Source organism: Pecten maximus, chromosome 17 (genome assembly GCF_902652985.1).
Source record: "Pecten maximus chromosome 17, xPecMax1.1, whole genome shotgun sequence".
Classification (NCBI taxonomy): domain Eukaryota; kingdom Metazoa; phylum Mollusca; class Bivalvia; order Pectinida; family Pectinidae; genus Pecten; species Pecten maximus.
In genome coordinates, this window is record NC_047031.1 from 26,481,451 (window position 1) to 26,507,230 (window position 25,780).

Genomic DNA, 25,780 nt, shown 5'->3' on the forward strand with positions numbered 1-25,780 from the left:
TAAATTTGTTTTGTCATTTATTTGCGTTAACTAGTTATATACTCCATTTACTTGGTTTTTCATCAATTGGTGTTTATTAGATATATACTTGATATGTTTCGTTTGTCATTATTTGGCGTTAGTTAGATATATATTTACATTCTGTGTTGCATTTGTCTATATGTCGTTAGTAAACTAAATTGTATTCATGAGACTGTATACTACAATTTACAGTGATTCGGTCAGAGTAGGAATACAGCCCAGGTGTTGCTGGTCAAAACAATGGCCGCTAGTTACTTTCGGTATAAAGAGCTTTCGAATGCAAGCATTTATTTGCAGAAGCCATCACGAAAAATAAAGAAACTTCACACTTTTTGAGAGTTATATTTTGTAATTAAAAAATGTAGTGAGCACAAAATTACTATAAGCGCCATTCTTGATGTATACGAAATTATCAAACTGTCAATGTCGTCACACTCACAGGGGCTCGTTTCCGAATTTTCAGACATTATGCAAGACACGACAACATTGAAAGTTCGGTATTTATAACAAAAAATATTGTAAAGAATCGGGAGTATCGACATGGTTTCCGGTTGTGTATTTTAGTTTTCTGGTTATTTACTGATGTCAAAGGCCTACCTTACAAAATAGAGCCCATTTGAAGTTGAGAATCCTCTGCTACGTTAACGACACTGATGTGACCGGTTAGACTAGAATCTGTTTCGAACGAAATATCCTTGGAATCGTTTTCATCTACTATCAAGACGAGTTTCATTTATAATCTAAGAGCTGATATTCTTCTGAAAATAACGTAAATCCAGTCGATAGAATCATAAGTGTTTCCGAGGAATTGAGTCTGTCCTGTGCAGCACCCGTTCAATGCCGCATCACTTCTAAATGTTAACCGTATATCATTGCGCAGGAAAACTGCTTTGATTTTAAACAATCAGAAATTATGCAATTGTGAACAATTTGAGGATAACCACAAACGTATATTAAATATAAAATAATGCCAAATTTGTGCAAAACCATGTTATGTGTTTGCTATTAATGACGACATGAGGGACTATATTATACCTTCTGAAAATTTCGACTATTCCGGTATTTCAACTCGATGACGTCAGTGATAGAGTAAGCGTCAAATTTAAACGCGTCATAACCTACACTATATACAGTAATTATTTATGAATGTAACTATACGCTTTGAACTGTTACCAAATGGTAGTATACAGTCGATATTGACTGTATACTACCATTTGGTAACAGTTCAACGCTTAAATAACCTTCATCTTTGTCATTAATCTGTGATTAATTAGTTTTAATTATATATATACTCTATACATTTGGTTTTTAATTATTTGTTATTAGATATGTACTCTAAACATCTGGTTTCATTGTGTGACAAGTAGTACTTGGACTTCCTTTATAGCCAGAATACATGATTTGCATTGCTACTCTAACAGACAGCTACAATCAAACTTAATTTACATTTTCAAGGATCACTGTGCCAGTACAGGCGCTGAACTACTTACGTTTGATTCAGAAGATGAATATCGCTACCATAGGAGCTGGATCCGTTTCCAGTTGCTTCTGTTAAGTAGGTAACTTTACCAAATAGATAACTATCATTATTTTTGTCTGACTGCATTACTACAATTCCTTCCAACAGGAATACTTGTGGCATCTCTAATACTAACTACTAAAAGTTCCTCCTACAAAATCTGGAATTTGCTTTCTACTTTCTTAGAACAATTCCGCAATACCCGGCCTTATAGTTAACCATTTTTCATTAAAAAAAAAAACCCACTGCGTAACTAGTGATAATCTTTCACTTGTTATCTAGCATCGGCCGCTGTAACATTCTAAATACCCTTTTTTTTTAATTGCATTGCAGTAAATGAATATTCCGTTTAGGTTCTTCCTTCCTACTAATAGTTTGTTAATACGCTTTCCTTGATTCTTCTTTGAATGTTTGGCCAATTTAACGTTCCTAAATTTCTTTTTTTATCTATTTACACAGCCAGTAGTACCGTCGGTTCAGGTAAGATCTGGACAGGACTGAGGTATTCAACACCCATGCCATCATGGCTGAGTTTCAAACCTCCACAGACTGGAGAGTCTAACCTGTGTATGGGTTTGGTATATAACCGTAATGGTACCGGTGTCTCTTGGTCAACAACCCACATTGGTGCCATGGAGGCTTTCAGCTGCGATGAAGCGAATGGTGTCGCTTGTCAACACAGGTACGTAGGGCGCTAGATATTTGTAAAATTGGGGGAAGATAAAGCTGATCATTATAATATAACCTGGTATATAAGCTTTGCTGGATAGTACCACCAGTGATAGTGCGTGTCCCTGTAGCTAATTTGTGTATTTAAGTCCTGTAAAGTGGGACGGTATAGTGTGATCACATCGAAAAGCTTCACCTGATCATTGACATACTTCATTTTACCGCAAATGTGAACCCATGTGATACCGAGTTTTGTTTATTTGAAAAGTCTTTTTTTATCTGCCGCATCAGACGCTGTCCCAAAGTCCCCAATGCATAATTTGTAAGAGATTAAGCTTTTAAATTTTTGATATATTATTTTGCTATATGATAGTATTAAATAATGTCCTTGTTATGAATATACATAGTAATAATGATAAAAAACACAAACCAGAAAATCACAAGCGCTTTCACACGCTTTGAGAGCAAGCTTTTCAGGTGTAATTACACCTGAAGAGCTTGCTCTCAAAGCATGTGAAAGCGCTTGTGATTTTCTGGTTTGTGTTTTTTATTATTATTACTATATATATATATATATATATATTTGTGATTTATGAATTTTAGCAAATTTCACTTTCACCAAAATAAACAGTAACACACATAACTAATATTTTCATTACTCAGAATGTCATATACATATACCATACACCTTGTTCAGTTACTCGACTTTTATTACAGGGCTCCAGATCACTGGCCTTAAATGTATAGAGCTGGACAGCACACCGACTCGAGTGGACACATAGCCTCAGTTCCAGTCACACTGTGTGGAGCTTTTAAAAGATACTAGACAATATCATCTTAAAAACAATCGACTAGAAACACAATAAAATTTCCAATGAGGCCATTAAAAACATTCAAGGGAAATGAGATAATGTGTTCTGGTAGGATAAGCGTGTTTTGCTTCATCGACGACACCAATCTAGGTCAAATTTAGGTCAAATTTAGGTCAAATTTGGGTCAAATCAAGTCAAATATAGGTCAAGTCTGGGTCAAATCTAGGCTAAGTCTGGGTCAAATCTAGGTCAAATCAAGGTCAAATCTAGGTCAGTCTTGGTCAAATCTAGGTCAAGTTTGGGTAAAGTTACATCTTAAAATAGCAACTATAAAGCGCATAGATAATCATACACACATACTCACAGACCCAGCCTCATCAATACACAAACATCCGACACTACACACCTTCACCGTCACATATACAACCATCCACACAACCTGAACCACACAACCATCCAACCACACACACATTACACTCACACATACACAACCACCAACACAACCTGAACTGCACAACCATCCAACCACACACACATTACATTCACATATACACAACCATCCCACCACACACTCCTTCACCCTCACACATACACAACCACCAACACAACCTGAACCACACAGCCATCCAACCACACACACATTACACTCACACATACACAACCATCCCACCACACACACCTTACACTTACACATACACAACCACCAACACAATCTGAACCACACAACCATCCGACCACACACACCTTCACGCTCGCACATACACAACCACCAACAAGACCTGAACCACACAAACACCTTCACATTCACACATTCACCACCACCAAACCTACGTCACCCACATACACCCTCAACCACCCACCCAATCTCACTCACCTACAACCATCAACGCACACACACCTTCACCCACCAACCAACCCTCATCCGCACGTACCTTCACGTACACACACACAGCCACAAATCCAAACTCAACCCCACAACCTACACCCACCATCATCCGAACCCCCACACATCTTCATCCATCCAGTCACATACACAACAACCCACCCACCAACAGACATAGCCTCTTCATCATATGACGACCTCGCCTACTCATTAACACCCTCACCCACCATATACTGTAAAAGTGGATATTTTCACGTGTGAAAATTTTCGCTTAGCCAGATTCCAAAGTGTTCGCGGTTTGGATATTTTCGCGCCGTCAAGATATTTTTGCGCTAACATGTATCTTTTATATTTAGTATTTTTATGTGTTAATATATTCGCATGTGAACATTTTCGCGGAGATTTACTGATAGCGAAATAAGCGAAAATGTCCACACCGCGAATATTTCCACTTTTACAGTACATCCCAGAGGATATATTGACAGTTATTTTTCTTGACTGCCTGCCTATAGTATTGTTGTGGTAAAATGTTGGTAAGTTATCATGTTAAGTATCGTTTAGTCTTAATACAATTCCTTAGTCTTGATTGGATATAAAATAATCTTAGTTATGCTGGATTATTTATAATGTAACAAAAGCCATATATCGGTATTCCTTTTTTCTCTTTTTAAAACTTTACTAGATGTTTTTTCATATAAAATAACAAAGACATACATCATCATTCATGTTTATATATATCTTTATTCATGTTTTCTCTTTTGAATGTTAACTACTTAAATGTCATGAATATTATTAAATAAAGAAAGCAATCGCTAATCCTGTTTTGTCTCTTCGTAAATCTTTATTATGCTAGATTTCATAATATCAATTTTTTTAAAGACAACACCGCTTTGCAATGTTAAGACAACTGAGCATACAGCGTAGTTAACGAGAACATGGCGATCCTTGTAAGACCAGGTGTTTCAAAAGAGTATGCGTCTTGTACCTCATCGACGACACTAACAACGCTAATCCAGGTCAGGTTATAACATAGCCCTTAAATGAGAATTAGGATGGCGACGACACCGGGAGTATCAACCTGGCATAGCAACCAGTATATCAACAAGACATATCAACCAGACATATCAACCAGCATAACAACCAGACATATCAACCTGGCAAAGCAATCAGCATAACAACCAGACATATCAACCTGGCAAAGCAATCAGCCTAGCAACATGGCATAGCAACCAGCATAGTTACCTGGCATAGCAACCAGCATATCAACAAGACATATCAACCTGGCATAACAACCAGACATATCAACCTGGCAAAGCAACATGGCATAGCAACCAGCATAGTTACCTGGCATAACAACCAGCATATCAACCTGGCATTGCAACCCGCATATCAACAAGACATATCAACCTAGCAAAGCAATCAGCATAGCAACATGGCATAGCAACCAGCATATCAACCTGGCATAACAATCAGCATAGCAACCAGCATATCAACCTGGCATATCAACCTGGCATATCAACAAGACATATCAACCTAGCAAAGCAATCAGCATATCAACCTGACATATCAACCTGACATATTAACCTGACATATCAACCTGACATATCAACAAGACATATCAACCAGACAAATCAACCTGGCATATCAACCAGCATATCAACAAGACATATCAACCTAGCAAAGCAATCAGCATATCAACCTGGCATAACAACCAGACATATCAACCTGGCATATCAACCAGCATATCAACAAGACATATCAACCTAGCAAAGCAATCAGCATATCAACCTGACATATCAACCTGACATATTAACCTGACATATCAACCTGACATATCAACCTGACATATCAACCAGACATATCAACAAGACATATCAACCTAGCAAAGCAATCAGCATATCAACCTGACATATCAACCTGACATATCAACCTGACATATCAACCTGACATATCAACAAGACATATCAACCTGGCATAACAACCAGACATATCAACCTGGCAAAGCAACATGGCATAGCAACCAGCATAGTTACCTGGCATAACAAACAGCATATCAACCTGGCATTGCAACCCGCATATCAACAAGACATATCAACCTAGCAAAGCAATCAGCATAGCAACCTGGCATAGCAACCAGCATATCAACCTGGCATAACAATCAGCATAGCAACCAGCATATCAACCTGGCATATCAACCTGGCATATCAACAAGACATATCAACCTAGCAAAGCAATCAGCATATCAACCTGACATATCAACCTGACATATTAACCTGACATATCAACCTGACATATCAACAAGACATATCAACCAGACAAATCAACCTGGCATATCAACCAGCATATCAACAAGACATATCAACCTAGCAAAGCAATCAGCATATCAACCTGGCATAACAACCAGACATATCAACCTGGCATATCAACCAGCATATCAACAAGACATATCAACCTAGCAAAGAAATCAGCATATCAACCTGACATATCAACCTGACATATTAACCTGACATATCAACCTGACATATCAACCTGACATATCAACCAGACATATCAACCTGACATATCAACCTGACATATCAACCTGACATATCAACCAGACATATCAACCTGACATATCAACCTGACATATCAACCTGACATATCAACCTGACATATTAACTAGACATATCAACTAGACATACCAACCAGACATATCAACCTGACATATCAACCTGACATACCAACCAGACATATCAACCTGACATATCAACCTGACATATCAACCTGACATATCAACCAGACAATCAACCAGACATATCAACCAGACATATCAACCAGACATACCAACCTGACATACCAACCTGACATATCAACCTGACATATCAACCAGATATATCCACCTGACATATCAACCACACATATCAACCTGACATACCAACCAGACATACCAACCTGACATACCAACCTGACATACCAACCTGACATATCAACCTGACATATCAACCAGATATATCCACCTGACATATCAACCTGACATATCAACCACACATATCAACCTGACATACCAACCAGACATATCAACCAGAGATACCAACCAGGCATATCAACCTGACATATCAACCTGACATATCAACCTGACATACCAACTGACATACCAACCTGACATATCAACCTGACATACCAACCTGACATATCAACCTGACATATCAACCTGACATATCAACCAGATATATCAACATGACATACCAACCTGACATATTAACCAGACATATCAACCTGACATATCAACCTGACATACCAACCTGACATACCAACCTGACATATCAACCTTACATATCAACCTGATATATCAACCTGACATATCAACCTGACATATCAACCTGACATATCAACCAGACAAACCAACCAGACATATCAACCTGACATATCAACCTGACATACCAACCTGACATACCAACCTGACATATCAACCTGACATACCAACCTGACATATCAACCTGACATATCAACCAGATATATCAACATGACATACCAACCTGACATATTAACCAGACATATCAACCAGACATACCAACCAGACATATCAACCTGGCAAAGCAATCAGCCTAGCAACATGGCATATCAACCAGCATAGTTACCTGGCATAGCAACCAGCATATCAACAAGACATATCAACTTGGCATAACAACCAGACATATCAACCTGGCAAAGCAACATGGCATAGCAACCAGCATAGTTACCTGGCATAACAAACAGCATATCAACCTGGCATTGCAACCCGCATATCAACAAGACATATCAACCTAGCAAAGCAATCAGCATAGCAACCTGGCATAGCAACCAGCATATCAACCTGGCATAACAATCAGCATAGCAACCAGCATATCAACCTGGCATATCAACCTGGCATATCAACAAGACATATCAACCTAGCAAAGCAATCAGCATATCAACCTGACATATCAACAAGACATATCAACCAGACAAATCAACCTGGCATATCAACCAGCATATCAACAAGACATATCAACCTAGCAAAGCAATCAGCATATCAACCTGGCATAACAACCAGACATATCAACCTGGCATATCAACCAGACATATCAACCTGACATATCAACCTGACATATCAACCAGACATATCAACCAGACATATCATCCAGACATACCAACCTGACATATCAACCAGACATACCAACCAGACATACCAACCAGACATATCAACCTGACATATCAACCTGACATATCAACCTGACATATCAACTAGACATATCAACTAGACATAACAACCAGACATATCAACCTGACATATCAACCTGACATATCAACCTGACATATCAACCAGACATATCATCCAGACATACCAACCTGACATATCAACCAGACATACCAACCAGACATATCAACCTGACATATCAACCTGACATATCAACCTGACATATCATCCAGACATACCAACCTGACATATCAACCAGACATACCAACCAGACATACCAACCAGACATATCAACCTGACATATCAACCTGACATATCAACCTGACATATCAACCAGACAATCAACCAGACATATCAACCAGACATATCAACCAGACATACCAACCAGACATATCAACCTGACATATCAACCTGACATATCAACCACACATATCAACCTGACATATCAACCTGACATATCAACCAGACATATTTCCCAGACATATCAACCAGACATACCAACCAGACATATTTCCCAGACATATCAACCTGACATATCAACTAGACATATCAACCTGACATATCAACCTGACATATCAACTAGACATATCAACCTGACATACCAACCTGACATACCAACCTGACATATCAACCTGACATATCAACCAGATATATCCACCTGACATATCAACCTGACATATCAACCACACATATCAACCTGACATACCAACCAGACATATCAACCAGACATACCAACCAGGCATATCAACCTGACATATCAACCTGACATATCAACTAGACATATCAACCTGACATACCAACCTGACATACCAACCTGACATATCAACCTGACATATCAACCAGATATATCCACCTGACATATCAACCTGACATATCAACCACACATATCAACCTGACATACCAACCAGACATATCAACCAGACATACCAACCAGGCATATCAACCTGACATATCAACCTGACATATCAACCTGACATATCAACCTGACATACCAACCTGACATATCAACCTGACATATCAACCTGACATATCAACCTGACATATCAACCAGATATATCAACATGACATACCAACCTGACATATTAACCAGACATATCAACCTGACATATCAACCTGACATACCAACCTGACATACCAACCTGACATATCAACCTTACATATCAACCTGATATATCAACCTGACATATCAACCTGACATATCAACCTGACATATCAACCTGACATACCAACCAGACATATCAACCTGACATATCAACCTGACATACCAACCTGACATACCAACCTGACATATCAACCTGACATACCAACCTGACATATCAACCTGACATATCAACCAGATATAAAAATGACATACCAACCTGACATATTAACCAGACATATCAACCAGACATACCAACCAGACATATCAACCTGGCAAAGCAATCAGCCTAGCAACATGGCATAGCAACCAGCATAGTTACCTGGCATAGCAACCAGCATATCAACAAGACATATCAACTTGGCATAACAACCAGACATATCAACCTGGCAAAGCAACATGGCATAGCAACCAGCATAGTTACCTGGCATAACAACCAGCATATCAACCTGGCATTGCACCAGCATATCAACAAGACATATCAACCTAGCAAAGCAATCAGCCTAGCAACATGGCATAGCAACCAGCATATCAACCTGGCATAACAACCAGCATATCAACCTGGCATTGCACCAGCATATCAACACGGCATATAAAACAGACATATCAACCACACATATCAACCAGATGTATCAACCTGACATATCAACCTGACATATCAACCTTACATATCAACCAGATGTATCAACCTGACGTACCAACCTGACATATCAACCTGATATATCAACCTGACATATCAACCTGACATATCAACCTGACGTACCAACCAGACATATCAACCAGACATATCAACCTGACATATCAACCTGATATATCAGCCTGACATATCAACCTGACATATCAACCTGACATATCAATCAGACATATCAACCAGACATATCAACTAGACATATCAACCTGACATATCAACCTGACATACCAACCAGACATATCAACCTGACGTACCAACCTGACATATCAACCTGATATATCAACCTGACATATTAACCTGACATATCAACCTGACATATCAACCAGACATATCAACCTGACATATCAACCTGACATATCAACCTCACATATCAACCAGATGTATCAACCTGATATATCAACCTGACATATCAACCAGACATACCAACCAGACATATCAACCAGACATACCAACCAGGCATATCAACCTGACATATCAACCTGACATATCAACTAGACATATCAACCTGACATACCAACCTGACATACCAACCTGACATATCAACCTGACATATCAACCAGATATATCCACCTGACATATCAACCTGACATATCAACCACACATATCAACCTGACATACCAACCAGACATATCAACCAGACATACCAACCAGGCATATCAACCTGACATATCAACCTGACATATCAACCTGACATATCAACCTGACATACCAACCTGACATATCAACCTGACATATCAACCTGACATATCAACCTGACATATCAACCAGATATATCAACATGACATACCAACCTGACATATTAACCAGACATATCAACCTGACATATCAACCTGACATACCAACCTGACATACCAACCTGACATATCAACCTTACATATCAACCTGATATATCAACCTGACATATCAACCTGACATATCAACCTGACATATCAACCAGACATACCAACCAGACATATCAACCTGACATATCAACCTGACATACCAACCTGACATACCAACCTGACATATCAACCTGACATACCAACCTGACATATCAACCTGACATATCAACCAGATATAAAAATGACATACCAACCTGACATATTAACCAGACATATCAACCAGACATACCAACCAGACATATCAACCTGGCAAAGCAATCAGCCTAGCAACATGGCATAGCAACCAGCATAGTTACCTGGCATAGCAACCAGCATATCAACAAGACATATCAACTTGGCATAACAACCAGACATATCAACCTGGCAAAGCAACATGGCATAGCAACCAGCATAGTTACCTGGCATAACAACCAGCATATCAACCTGGCATTGCACCAGCATATCAACAAGACATATCAACCTAGCAAAGCAATCAGCCTAGCAACATGGCATAGCAACCAGCATAGTTACCTGGCATAACAACCAGCATATCAACCTGGCATTGCACCAGCATATCAACACGGCATATAAAACAGACATATCAACCACACATATCAACCAGATGTATCAACCTGACATATCAACCTGACATATCAACCTTACATATCAACCAGATGTATCAACCTGACGTACCAACCTGACATATCAACCTGATATATCAACCTGACATATCAACCTGACATATCAACCTGACATATCAACCTGACGTACCAACCAGACATATCAACCAGACATATCAACCTGACATATCAACCTGATATATCAGCCTGACATATCAACCTGACATATCAACCTGACATATCAATCAGACATATCAACCAGACATATCAACTAGACATATCAACCTGACATATCAACCTGACATACCAACCAGACATATCAACCTGACGTACCAACCTGACATATCAACCTGATATATCAACCTGACATATTAACCTGACATATCAACCTGACATATCAACCAGACATATCAACCTGACATATCAACCTGACATATCAACCTCACATATCAACCAGATGTATCAACCTGATATATCAACCTGACATATCAACCAGACATATCAACCTGACATATCAACCAGACATATCAACCTGACATACCAACCTGACATATCAACCTGACGTACCAACCAGACATATCAACCTGACATATCAACCTGACATATCAACCTGACATATCAACCTGACATATCAACCTTGTCATTAGTTTTTCTTCCTCGTCATTCGTCGACATGTATCACGGAAACCATGACAATCGAAACAACGTCTTAAATACCAAATCACCTTGAAACATGAAATGAAATAAGAAAATTTACAATCGGGAGATAAAGAAAATAACGATCGGGAATTTGAAATTATTATACTGACCACAGTGGGCTTAGCTGTGCGCTTTCTATGTTGGTTAAGGTTTAAGTAGAAAAATGTAGGAAGCAAAGAGTATTGAGCATTTTCTGATAAGCTGTGCAATATTATCAGCCTCATATGGGGGGGGCATAGCGTCGGTGTTATGTAAAACAAGGAAGTTTAGTCATTGTTATAATTTGTTTTGATCTTGAGACAGTAATAAACCCAACAACGCAATAAAACAAAGAAATCAATGGAAATATAAATATGTGTCTGACGAAATACTAAACACATTAAATCAATGATTCCCGCCACGGGGTTTGGTTCGGTTTATTTAGTTTAACGTCCTATTAACAGCTAAGGTCCATTTAAGGATGACCTCCCGTGCGTGCGACATGCATGTGTGTGGTGAGTGCGTATGTGAGGAAATATCTACTATACAGCATTGATAAGTAATTAATAGTATCCGTATATCTATCGATTCGGCATTACTTTTGTGTCTCGGGATAATGGAACGGATAGATATCATCAAGCATACCGAGTAACGCTTAAAGGGTATCCCTTCGTACATCAGAAACGTGCAATATTTCTATTGTTTAAATCTAAGCTCGAATGAGGATTATACGAGATTTTGTGCCTACCAGTAATGAAAGTAACGCCAAAATGTACATAAAAATGACTTTTCGTACACAAATACCGTCAGCCTTTGAAGTGGATAGAGATACTTCGTGTCGAGTTGATAATTTTGATGACTTGATATTTGAATCACTTTGGTTTCCCTTGAGAGTAAAACTGCCGTATCAATTCAAAGATTATACCTTTTACTATTTGGAAGACTACATATTTCCCACTAAGATTCACTTTGGCGACATTCACTTCATTCGAACGAAGGAATGTCCCTTTAAGCAATACATGTCCCCTTATCGGCCTCCGCTAGCTATTGTACTAATGGTTTATAAAGAAACGTGTCAATGGTATGTGCCTTCATTACTTTGTGAAGGTTGATCAACATCCCTTATGGAATCAGGCCGCTTAGGTGCTGACAATGGATTTTTCTAAAAATAGTATCGATGACCTTGACCTTGACCCAACAACCCTAAAACTCACATTTTGTGAGATTATATGGTTCTTTGTAATTGTGTAATGTTTGATTAAAATTCATCAAGGGATGGGGTATAGTAGACGGACAGAGAGGGGGGAAAATACATCCCTCCCCAAACCCGATAACTGCTCCTCTCCTACTCCTCCTCATCCCACTTGGTTTCAGCGTTATGAGACAAATACGGAAGGCTAAGGAGGATGTACACATTTACTTTAAAAAAAAGGATATTAGAAATACGGACCTGAAAACGGGTCATTTTAGAATAAAAACAAAACAAAAACAAAACAAAAAAAGAATGAGTCAGTTTCAGGATTCACACCTATTTTCTAAATTATTATTATTTTTTATATATACGTATACGTTCGTATATTTGTATAAATAATGATGTACATTCATTCTTCCGTGTTGCTCAATAAAGTGTACGTGTATAACCATTTTACTGTTGTCGGGCTGTAAAACGTGTTTATTGTCCTTTGATTGCAATAAATGTGACACGTGAAATGTCACAATCAAACGTATCAAGATTGTATCTATACCGACCATAAATAAAATAAATCGTTCGATATAAACATGCTATAGATAGTACGTCATAGCCTATAAGGAGACTTGCATTAAAATCAGACACATAGAAGTTATGGTGTCGGTGTCATTTTGAAGTTTCCTCTGTCTCGAAGTTTCCTCTGTCTCGAAAAAATGGGACCATCATATGAGACAACCATTTTGGTAAAGTTTAGGCCGACGATGGAGTGATTCGTAAGTGATATTTGAGAAATCATAAATGATATTACCAGTGTCACTAAAATTGTATTAGTTAAACAGGTGTTCCTTCATTTACAAAAACGGTGTCTAAAGCACCCCAATACATACCAAAAGAACCCATTCAGGGAGATAAAATGTCATTTTCTGTAACGAATTGATATGGTTATCATTTTGACCATAGAAAAATGCCTGAGATCTAAATCAAACTCACTCGAGGGAGATCTCTACCAATGGGGAAGAGATCTTTTTGAAGTCTGTAACCAGTTATAAAATCAAATCCAAGTATCAATAGGAAGAACTAAGATGGTAAGGGTGCCCGAGATGGGTACAATAAGTGTGTACGAGATGGTATCAATGATTGTGTACGAGATGGTAACAATAAGTGTGTACGAGATGGTGACAATAAGTATGTACGAGATGGGTACAATAAGTGTGTACGAGATGGGTTCAATAAGTGTGTACGATATGGTATCAATAATTGTGTACGAGATGGTAACAATAAGTGTGTACGAGATGGTAACAATAAGTGTGTACGAGATGGTAACAATAAGTGTGTACGAGATGGTAACAATAAGTGTGTATGAGATGGTAACAATAAGTGTGTACGAGATGGGTACAATAAGTGTGTACGATATGGTATCATTAATTGTGTACGAGATGGTAACAATAAGTGTGTGAGATGGTAACAATAAGTGTGTACGAGATGGTAACAATAAGTATGTGAGATGGTAACAATAAGTGTGTACGAGATGGTAACAATAAGTGTGTGAGATGGTAACAATAAGTGTGTACGAGATGGTAACAATAAGTGTGTGAGATGGTAACAATAAGTGTGTACGAGATGGTAACAATAAGTGTGTGTGATGGTAACAATAAGTGTGTACGAGATGGTAACAATAAGTGTGTGAGATGGTAACAATAAGTGTGTACGAGATGGTAACAATAAGTGTGTGAGATGGTATCAATAAGTGTGTACGAGATGGTAACAATAAGTGTGTGAGATGGTAACAATAAGTGTGTACGAGATGGTAACAATAAGTGTGTGAGATAGTAACAATAAGTGTGTACGAGATGGTAACAATAAGTGTGTGAGATGGTAACAATAAGTGTGTACGAGATGGTAACAATAAGTGTGTGAGATGGTAACAATAAGTGTGTACGAGATGGTAACAATAAGTGTGTACGAGATGGTAACAATAAGTGTGTACGAGATGGTAACAATAAGTGTGTGTGATGGTAACAATAAGTGTGTACGAGATGGTAACAATAAGTGTGTGAGATGGTAACAATAAGTGTGTACGAGATGGTAACAATAAGTGTGTACGAGATGGTAACAATAAGTGTGTGAGATGGTATCAATAAGTGTGTACGAGATGGTAACAATAAGTGTGTGAGATGGTAACAATAAGTGTGTACGAGATGGTAACAATAAGTGTGTGAGATAGTAACAATAAGTGTGTACGAGATGGTAACAATAAGTGTGAGAGATGGTAACAATAAGTGTGTTTGAGATGGTAACAATAAGTGTGTACGAGATGGTAACAATAAGTGTGTAAGAGATGGTAACAATAAGTGCGTATGAGATGGTAACAATAAGTGTGTACGAGATGGGTAACAATAAGTGTGTATGAGATGGTAACAATAAGTGTGTACGAGATGGTAACAATAAGTGTGTGAGATGGTAACAATAAGTGTGTATGAGATGGTAACAATAAGTATGTAAGAGATGGTAACAAAGTATGTACGAGATGGTAACAATAAGTGTGCACGAGATGGTAACAATAAGTGTGCACGAGATGGTAACATTAAGTGTGTACGAGATGGTAACATTAAGTGTGTACGAGATGGTAACAATAAGTGTGTAAGAGATGGTAACAAAGTATGTACAAGATGGTAACAATAAGTGTGCACGAGATGGTAACAATAAGTGTGTACGAGATGGTAACAATAAGTGTGTACGAGATGGTAACAATAAGTGTGTAAGAGATGGTAACAATAAGTGTGTAAGAGATTGTACAATAAGTGTGTACGAGATTGTAACAATACGTGTGTACGAGATTGTAACAATAAGTTTGTACGAGATGGTAACAATAAGTGTGTGAGATGGTAACAATAAGTGTGTACGAGATGGTAACAATAAGTGTGTACGAGATGGTAACAATAAGTGTGTGAGATGGTATCAATAAGTGTGTACGAGATGGTAACAATAAGTGTGTGAGATGGTAACAATAAGTGTGTACGAGATGGTAACAATAAGTGTGTACGAGATGGTAACAATAAGTGTGTACGAGATGGTAACAATAAGTGTGTACGAGATGGTAACAATAAGTGTGTGAGATGGTAACAATAAGTGTGTACGAGATGGTAACAATAAGTGTGTGAGATGGTAACAATAAGTGTGTACGAGATGGTAACAATAAGTGTGTATGAGATGGTAACAATAAGTATGTAAGAGATGGTAACAATAAGTATGTACGAGATGGTAACAATAAGTGTGCACGAGATGGTAACATTAAGTGTGTACGAGATGGTAACAATAAGTGTGTACGAGATGGTAACAATAAGGGTGTACGCGATGGTAACAATATTTTTTTTAATGAATCATCCCGAATTATACAGACGTTTCACAGTATAAAGCCTATTCTGATGTTTTCCATATGCGGCCTTAGATACTGGTAGTTCGGTATTATAAAGCTACAGGTACATATGTATGGATATATATTGACATGAACCGCTATACATGCGTGATAGCTGCTAATCTGCGAACAAAAAGGACACTTTAGGCAATCAATGCATTTACATAATGTCGATTGATCAAATTTAAGTGATGTGGTGTAGGTCATGGATTTGGAAATATGTCAACCATATTATGTCCCATGTTAAAGCACTGCATATTTAATCTAACATACAGTTCCTCTCCACGCGAGGAATCTTGTTCAAACTTTGGACTTCCTTCTTAAGGATTCACAGGTAACGGTTAAATCAACACGTCAAATATAATACATCAAATCAGGAAGTGAAACATCCACAAGTTGTATGTCACGTGATGTAAATTATGATTAAACACTCACTTCAAAATGGTTGGTCTGTCTGGATTGTTCCAGGTGTCCGTGACTGTCTTCTTGTTTTTATTTCACAACCAAGGTAAGATAAAAATAATTAATTAAAATCCGTATTGTTGTTTGCAGATAGAGATTAGTGAGATTTCTGAGGTTTTAAGATAAAAATCATTATGTCTATGATACGTCAAATTTCACTTTCCGAAAAGAAAGAAAGAAAAAAAAAATTCAAGTCATACTAAACTGGACCAGTCTCGGCTGCGCGGTTTTATTTTAAGAGCAGGTACTTATATCAATCTGTATTTGTTAATTGAGTTAATTTAATACTGATTCTGATTTTTTTAAATTTGACAATACTGCTATATAACTCTGTCGGAATATGAACTTATAAAACTTATTTTTTAATTTTTTTTTTAATTATCACCACGTCATTTTCAAAATCATAATATCATTTTGTAAGTTCTCGGCATCACGACACTCGCAATAATAAATAAATAGAAAAAATATTAAGACTTTATTGAATTCAAAGAAATCTACGTATAATAATTCTTGATATCACGACGTTGTTTCTCGTAATCATGTTATCATTATATCAATTCTCGATAATATGACGCAGTTTCCAGTAATCATGATATTATTAAATATGTGCTAGATATCATGACAAATTGTCATGTAATCACATATCATGATATAATTCTCGATATCACGATGTACATTTAATGTCATGTTATCACATAGCATTATACAAATTCTCGATATCACGATGTAGTGTTATGTTATCACATATCATTATATAAATTATCAATATCACGATGTAGTGTTATGTTATCACATAGCATTATACAAATTCTCAATATAATGATGTAATGTCATGTTATTACATATCATTATATAAATTCTCGATATCACGATGTAGTGTTATGTTATCACATATCATTATATAAATTCTCGATATCACGATATAGTGTCATGTTATTACATATCATTATATAAATTATCAATATCACGATGCAGTGTCATGTTATTAAATATCATTATATAAATTCTCGATATCACGATGTAGTGTTATGTTATCACATATCATTATATAAATTCTCGATATCACGATGTAGTTTTATGTTATCACATATCATTATATAAATTATCAATATCACGATGTAGTGTTATGTTATCACATATCATTATATAAATTCTCAATAGTATGATATAGTTTTATGTTATTACATATACAAATTCTCAATATCACGATGAAGTTTTATGTTATTACATATACAAATTCTCAAAATCACGATGAAGTTTTATGTTATCGCATATCATTATATAAATTCTCGATATCACGATGTAGTTTTATGTTATCACATATCATTATATAAATTATTAATATCACGATGTAGTGTTATGTTATCACATATCATTATATAAATTCTCGATATCACGATGTAGTTTTATGTTATCACATATCATTATATAAATTTTCAATGTAACAATGTAGTGTCATGTTATCACATATCATTATATAAATTCTCAATAGTATGATATAGTTTTATGTTATTACATATACAAATTCTCAATATCACGATGAAGTTTTATGTTATTACATATACAAATTCTCAAAATCACGATGAAGTTTTATGTTATCGCATATCATTATATAAATTCTCGATATCACGATGTAGTTTTATGTTATCACATATCATTATATAAATTATCAATATCACGATGTAGTGTTATGTTATCACATATCATTATATAAATTCTCGATATCACGATGTGGTGTCATGTTATCACATATCATTATATAAATTCTCGATATCACGATGTGGTGTCATGTTATCACATATCATTATATAAATTCTCGATATCACGATGTAGTGTTATGTTATCACATATCATTATATAAATTCTCAATATCACAATGCAGTGTCATGTTATCACATATCATTATATAAATTCTCAATATCACGATGAAGTTTTATGTAATTACATATCATTATATAAATTCTCGATATCACGATATAGTGTCATGTTATCACATATCATTATATAAATTATCAATATCACGATGTAGTGTCATGTTATCACATATCATTATATAAATTATCAATATCACGATGTAGTGTCATGTTATCACATATCATTATTTAACTTCTCGATATCACGATGAAGTTTTATGTAATTACATATCATTATATAAATTCTCGATATCACGATGTAGTGTCATGTTATAACATATCATTATATAAATTCTCGATATCACGATGAAGTGTTATGTTATTACATAGCATTATATAAATTATCAATAGCATGCTGTAGTTTCCTGTATTCATACCATAACGTTATGTTTTCTCCTGATTACGAAATTATTAATCAAACTTTAACAAAAAAATAATACATTGATATTGTCATATATAGCCTTTTGATAACGACATCGTGGTATTTCTCACGATATCAGTATTACTATTTCGTAAGCTCACTACTTTCTAGATATCAAGAAGAAAAAGAAGAAAAAAAAAAAATAACAACAGCAAGCCTCTGTTTTTAACCAATGTGCAAGTTTCGGTTAAATTATCGTTTGAGTTTTTTGTTTTTTTTTGGTAATTGAAATAATGAAATAGATTGAAATATATGACTAAACTTGTTTTCCCTGTATTTTGATCTGAATATCTTCCACCGATATCCTGGCATGGCAATATTCATACTTCTGTCAATATTTTGTCTTTTTTATACCTATATCCAGATTTTGTCATTATTATACTTTTATTCAGATTTTTATACCATATCAAAACTTTGACATTATTTAACCAATATCCAGATTTTGACATTTTAATACCTATACTTAGATTTTGATTTTTTTTATACATAGACATGTATCAAGAATTTGACAATTTTATACCTATATCTAGATATAGATATTTCATACGTACTTTATATATCCACATATTGACATTTTTATACTTATAGTGTATATTCAGGTTTTCTTAACATTTTTTTAACCTATATCCATTTTTTACATGCTTATACCTATATGCAAACGTAACCGGTATAGGTTTTGTGAAAATAGAGTTGCTTTCAATACATGGTATATGTATGTTTAAAGCTTGCATTATGAATGAGGGATGATTGACTTGTTATGAGCCCCCTGTTGAAGGAGGTACTCAATGATATTCTTTTTAAACCTTCTATTCTCTGACTATATAGGGCCGTGTACTCAAGGACTGGGCTCATTTGGTTAGTTTATATCGACGAGGTATATTTCCAAAACTGAAAGCAGCTATTTCAGGCACCCACTTTTAGTCCGATGATGACGTTATACATGCAGTGGATGACTTTTTGAACAGCCAAGAAAAGGAATTCTATAAATGTGGCATTGAGGCCCTTAAACACCGCTGGCAAAAGTGTATAGAAACTGAAGGGGATTATATTAAAATTGATACAATATGTATGGAAAAATTCAAATCCTTCAATATGAGGCTCACAACTTATCAATCAGTCCTCGTAAGTGAATATAACATATACAGGGTATATATATACCATTGTTTATACTTCAATAAGTCTATAGTTATGAAATCATGAAAAAATACTTCACAATTAATACATACAATTGTATTCAATTCAATCCAATTCAAGTTTATTCCTTAGGCCTTTCAGCCCATACGAGAAAATTACAACATGTGTATAGATATAAATGCAAACAAGTACGTACAATTGGATGCATATATGACAGACGGAGAGTGATCATAATAATAATGGTATTTTCAGGATAATTCAGACATACTGTATATGGAAAATAAGTTACAAACTTTAATAATATACAATCGACCTTTTAGTTTTTCTGCCCTTTTTCTGAAAGCTACCTGAATAAATTTTCCAATTTTATTGAGTTCTTTTACATTATTAACACTTAACAATTTTATTAATTTAAAAACACTTGGTTTTGTATAATAATACTTCTTAATATATTTTGCACAGGTATCATTGTAACAGGTATCAAGTGTTCATTACACAGGGGGTACCTCGTCTGATATTTTATTGATGTACTGTCATATTATTAATGTGATCCTAACACTTACCTGTGTAAATTTTACCTGTAATTATATTGTACATATATGCTCACCTGAGATCATCTCTCGAGCAGGTTACTTCCCTGTATTAGAAATCTATTTTTAGAGCTGGTGTAACAGAAGGTAGTATTAACCTTGTCTATAACTACACTCTCTTCTATCAACAGCTTTTGTTAACCTTTAGATCTTTTCTCGAATACCTCATACGTAATATTTATTACGGATCAATAATATCCTATTTATCAGAGAAGGAACGGACCCCCTACCACCAGACAGCTATCCCCACTTGGTAATGCCATTCGTGTATCTTACATAGTTACAGTCAAGCTTTGCGGTATTTTATAAACCATTCAATATATCTCTTAGATAAACTTAAGTTAAAATAAATCATTTTATCAAGGTCTCAAATCTTACTCCAACAAATTCTGACTGAAAATAAATGCAATTATAAAATGATGTTAAAATGCCAATTTGCAGCAATTCTGATAAAGCCAAACTTCCGACAAGTGCATTACACCTGTTTCATCCAAGGCCTCGCTTCTGACGGAGAGAAACGTGTAACAATCTAGAAAGAATGTCTGAAAAATATACAGGTCTGATCTGTTGTTAACATACCATGTGATGTACTTAATATTAGATATAGCGTGCAGATAGACGATAAACATTGAATTTAATATATTTCTAATGAAACTTCCTGGATTGAGGATCTGTCACTGTTTGTCATTGATTTTGAATATATAACTCAGGATAGAGAATCTGTCATTGATATTAAATATATAACTCAGGATAGAGGATATGTCATTGATATTAAATATATCACTCAGTATAGAGGATCTGTTATTGATATTAAATATATCACTCAGGATATAGGATCTGTTATTGATATCAAATATATCACTCAGGATATAGGATCTGTTATTGATATTAAATATATCACTCAGGATAGAGGATCTGTTATTGATATGAAATATATCACTCAGGATATAGGATCTGTTATTGATATCAAATATATAACTCAGGATATAGGATCTGTCACGGTATGTCATTGATATTAAATATATCACTCAGGATAGAGGATCTGTCATTGATATTAAATATATCACTCAGGATATAGGATCTGTCACGGTATGTCATTGATATTAAATATATCACTCAGGATATAGGATCTGTCATTGATATTAAATATATCACTCAGGATATAGGATCTGTTATTGATATTAAATATATCACTCAGGATAGAGGACCTGTTATTGATATTAAATATATCACTCAGGATATAGGATCTGTTATTGATATCAAATATATCACTCAGGATATAGGATCTGTTATTGATATTAAATATATCACTCAGGATAGAGGATGTGTCATTGATATCAAATATATCACTCAGGATAGAGGATCTGTCATTGATATCAAATATATAACTCAGGATAGAGGATCTGTCACGGTATGTCATTGATATTAAATATATCACTCAGGATAGAGGATCTGTCATTGATATTAAATATATCACTCAGGATAGAGGATCTGTCACGGTATGTCATTGATATTAAATATATCACTCAGGATAGAGGATCTGTCACGGTATGTCATTGATATTAAATATATCACTCAGGATAGAGGATCTGTCACGGTATGTCATTGATATTAAATATATCACTCAGGATAGAGAATCTATCATTGATATTAAATATATCACTCAGGATATAGGATCTATCACGGTATGTCATTGATATTAAATATATCACTCAGTATAGAGGATTTGTCATTGATATTAAATATATCACTCAGGATATAGGATCTGTTATTGATATTAAATATATCACTCAGGATAGAGGATCTGTTATTGATATGAAATATATCACTCAGGATATAGGATCTGTTATTGATATCAAATATATAACTCAGGATATAGGATCTGTCACGGTATGTCATTGATATTAAATATATCACTCAGGATAGAGGATCTGTCATTGATATTAAATATATCACTCAGGATATAGGATCTGTCACGGTATGTCATTGATATTAAATATATCACTCAGGATATAGGATCTGTCACGGTATGTCATTGATATTAAATATATCACTCAGGATAGAGGATCTATCACGGTATGTCATTGATATTAAATATATCACTCAGGATAGAGAATCTATCATTGATATTAAATATATCACTCAGGATATAGGATCTATCACGGTATGTCATTGATATTAAATATATCACTCAGTATAGAGGATTTGTCATTGATATTAAATATATCACTCAGGATAGAGGATCTTTCATTGATATTAAATATATCACTCAGGATAGAAGATCTGTCATTGATATCAAATATATCACTCAGGATAGTGGATCTGTCACGGTATGTCATTGATGTTAAATATATCACTCAGGATATAGGATCTGTCACGGTATGTCATTGATATTAAATATATCACTCAGGATATAGGATCTGTCACGGTATGTCATTGATATTAAATATATCACTCAGGATATAGGATCTGTCACGGTATGTCATTGATATTAAATATATCACTCAAGATAGGGGATCTATCATTGACATTAAATATATCACTCAGGATAGAGGATCTGTTATTGATATTAAATATATCAGTCAGGATAGAGGATGTGTCATGGGACATCATAGATTTTAAATCAATGACATAGACTTAAAATTTCCTTTTAACGAGCCTTTGCAAGATAACCCCGATGACATAAAGTAGTTCTTAGGTAATAATAGTTACACTGTGAGTCATGGAATAAATGTATGAAATTGCCCGATGATTGACTAAAGACAAAAAAAAAAAAAAAAACAAAAACAAACAACAAAAACAACAAAAAACAACGACAATTAAATGGGGAAAAAGTGGTAAATCATTACATTTGTATGTATATAAAAAAAATCAACCTTTTTGAATTCCTGACACCCCGGGCACTTTGACTGCACTTTCTCGAATCAATCATTGTAGAGTGAGAGACTGGGTTTTTGGCTGAAGTTTGGTGAATTTGTCTGCCAAGTCAAATGTATTATCAAATCTACTCTAATATTTCAAGTCTTCCCTGAATTTTTTCTTGATTCTAACATTTCACATTTCCAGTCTGTTTGATGAAAACAATATCTAGTGGCTTTTTGTTTGTTAAATATCAGCTGGTTTGCGCGAAAATATTGACCTGTCTATAACAGCAACCTGCCTATAGTGACCGTTTTTTTTTTCTTCCTTTGAGTGGCCTTTATAGAACATTTTGACTGTCCCATATATTTTCTGTCGTAACAGTTCAGTCACAGAATCTACCAGAGCGATTCATCAATGTGTCTGCTTGCTATTCAAAACGCATCGGTCCGAGTTGTTTCTCAGGAGAAGTGATTGCAATCGATGCGGTTTATGTAGGCGCCAAAAAGTTAAGTTCATCATGTCAACTCGTCACCTCATTGAACCAGGTTTGCTGTGAACGTGATACCGACAACGACTGTATAACAACTTACCTGAACGAGCATAATAACCTGACGTATACCTACCACGATGAGTGTATTGGACAGGAAGTATGCAGCTCTCAGCCGGTACAATGGATGACAGTGGCACCTGATTGGTGTACAAATCATACTCAATATTTACCGAACACAAACTACATGGTCATCGACTACTATTGCATCAACAGTAAGTTACCGTGTGGTCTATAATTCATACACAGATATAATGTTAGATCTATACTGACGTCTTCCGGAAATTACTCTGATAAATAGGTTTTTTTTCGAATAACAGTTTTATTCCGCCTTTCATCAAATTATGCGAAAAGTTATTACTGACTTGTATAATCGTTTTGTCTACATTTTGAAACATATATCCCTAAAATATTGTTCACATTCATAAAGCATTCTTTCATTTGACATTGTCTTTGATCTTCAGATGGGGTTAACAATAAGATTGTATGGACAGTGAAAACGATAATGTAAGGATATGTTGAATGATATAAACTAACAAGAGAGATGTGTAGTCTATGAGAGTATAACCGACATACAAATCGTTATATTTCATGCGTATGAATATATTTTGACGCGAAACACAGCTCACAATTTGACGTTTGACCGCAAATATCTTACATTTAAATCAAACATAAATACAATTTCAAGACAATTAAATGTTAAGATAAGCATTCTTGTCCGTTATTTCTATATTTATAACAATATTATAGCTTATATATTTTTTCTTTATAGAAACAAATGTAGGTGTTCTACCGTCAGTGTCGCTTGTTGCCAGTGCCGGTAGCGCCCTCTATCTCCAGGGGCAACAGTACCCCGGATATATGACTCAAGCAACCTATTCCAGCTGTTCATTAAAATCATCTTGTGGAGGAGGAGTCAGTATCCAGGCCATACACATCGAGTTTGACATGAATGACGGGATATGTCAACAGGAAATTACGATCTCTGATACATCTGGTCACACCAGAGTCATTACATGTGACGACAACAACAACTACAATATCTCAGAGGTGTTTACTACGTCATCACATAACATCACCATCAATGTATGCAGTCGGCATGGTAACGGCAAGTTCTGGATAGGATTTGTCCGTAAGTGATCTGTGTTATTACCTCCCCTTC

At 35.5% G+C, this 25,780-nt stretch overlaps 1 protein-coding gene across 1 annotated transcript; it reads left to right on the forward strand.

The window, feature by feature from the left end:
• The first annotated feature begins 2,131 nt into the window (after positions 1-2,131).
• LOC117315264 lies at positions 2,132-25,758 on the forward strand. Its single transcript, XM_033869410.1, has 3 exons — positions 2,132-2,222; positions 24,453-24,833; positions 25,391-25,758. Exons 1-3 carry the CDS (start codon positions 2,132-2,134, stop codon positions 25,756-25,758), a joined length of 840 nt encoding a protein of 279 aa, XP_033725301.1.
• The last annotated feature ends 22 nt before the right edge of the window (positions 25,759-25,780 follow it).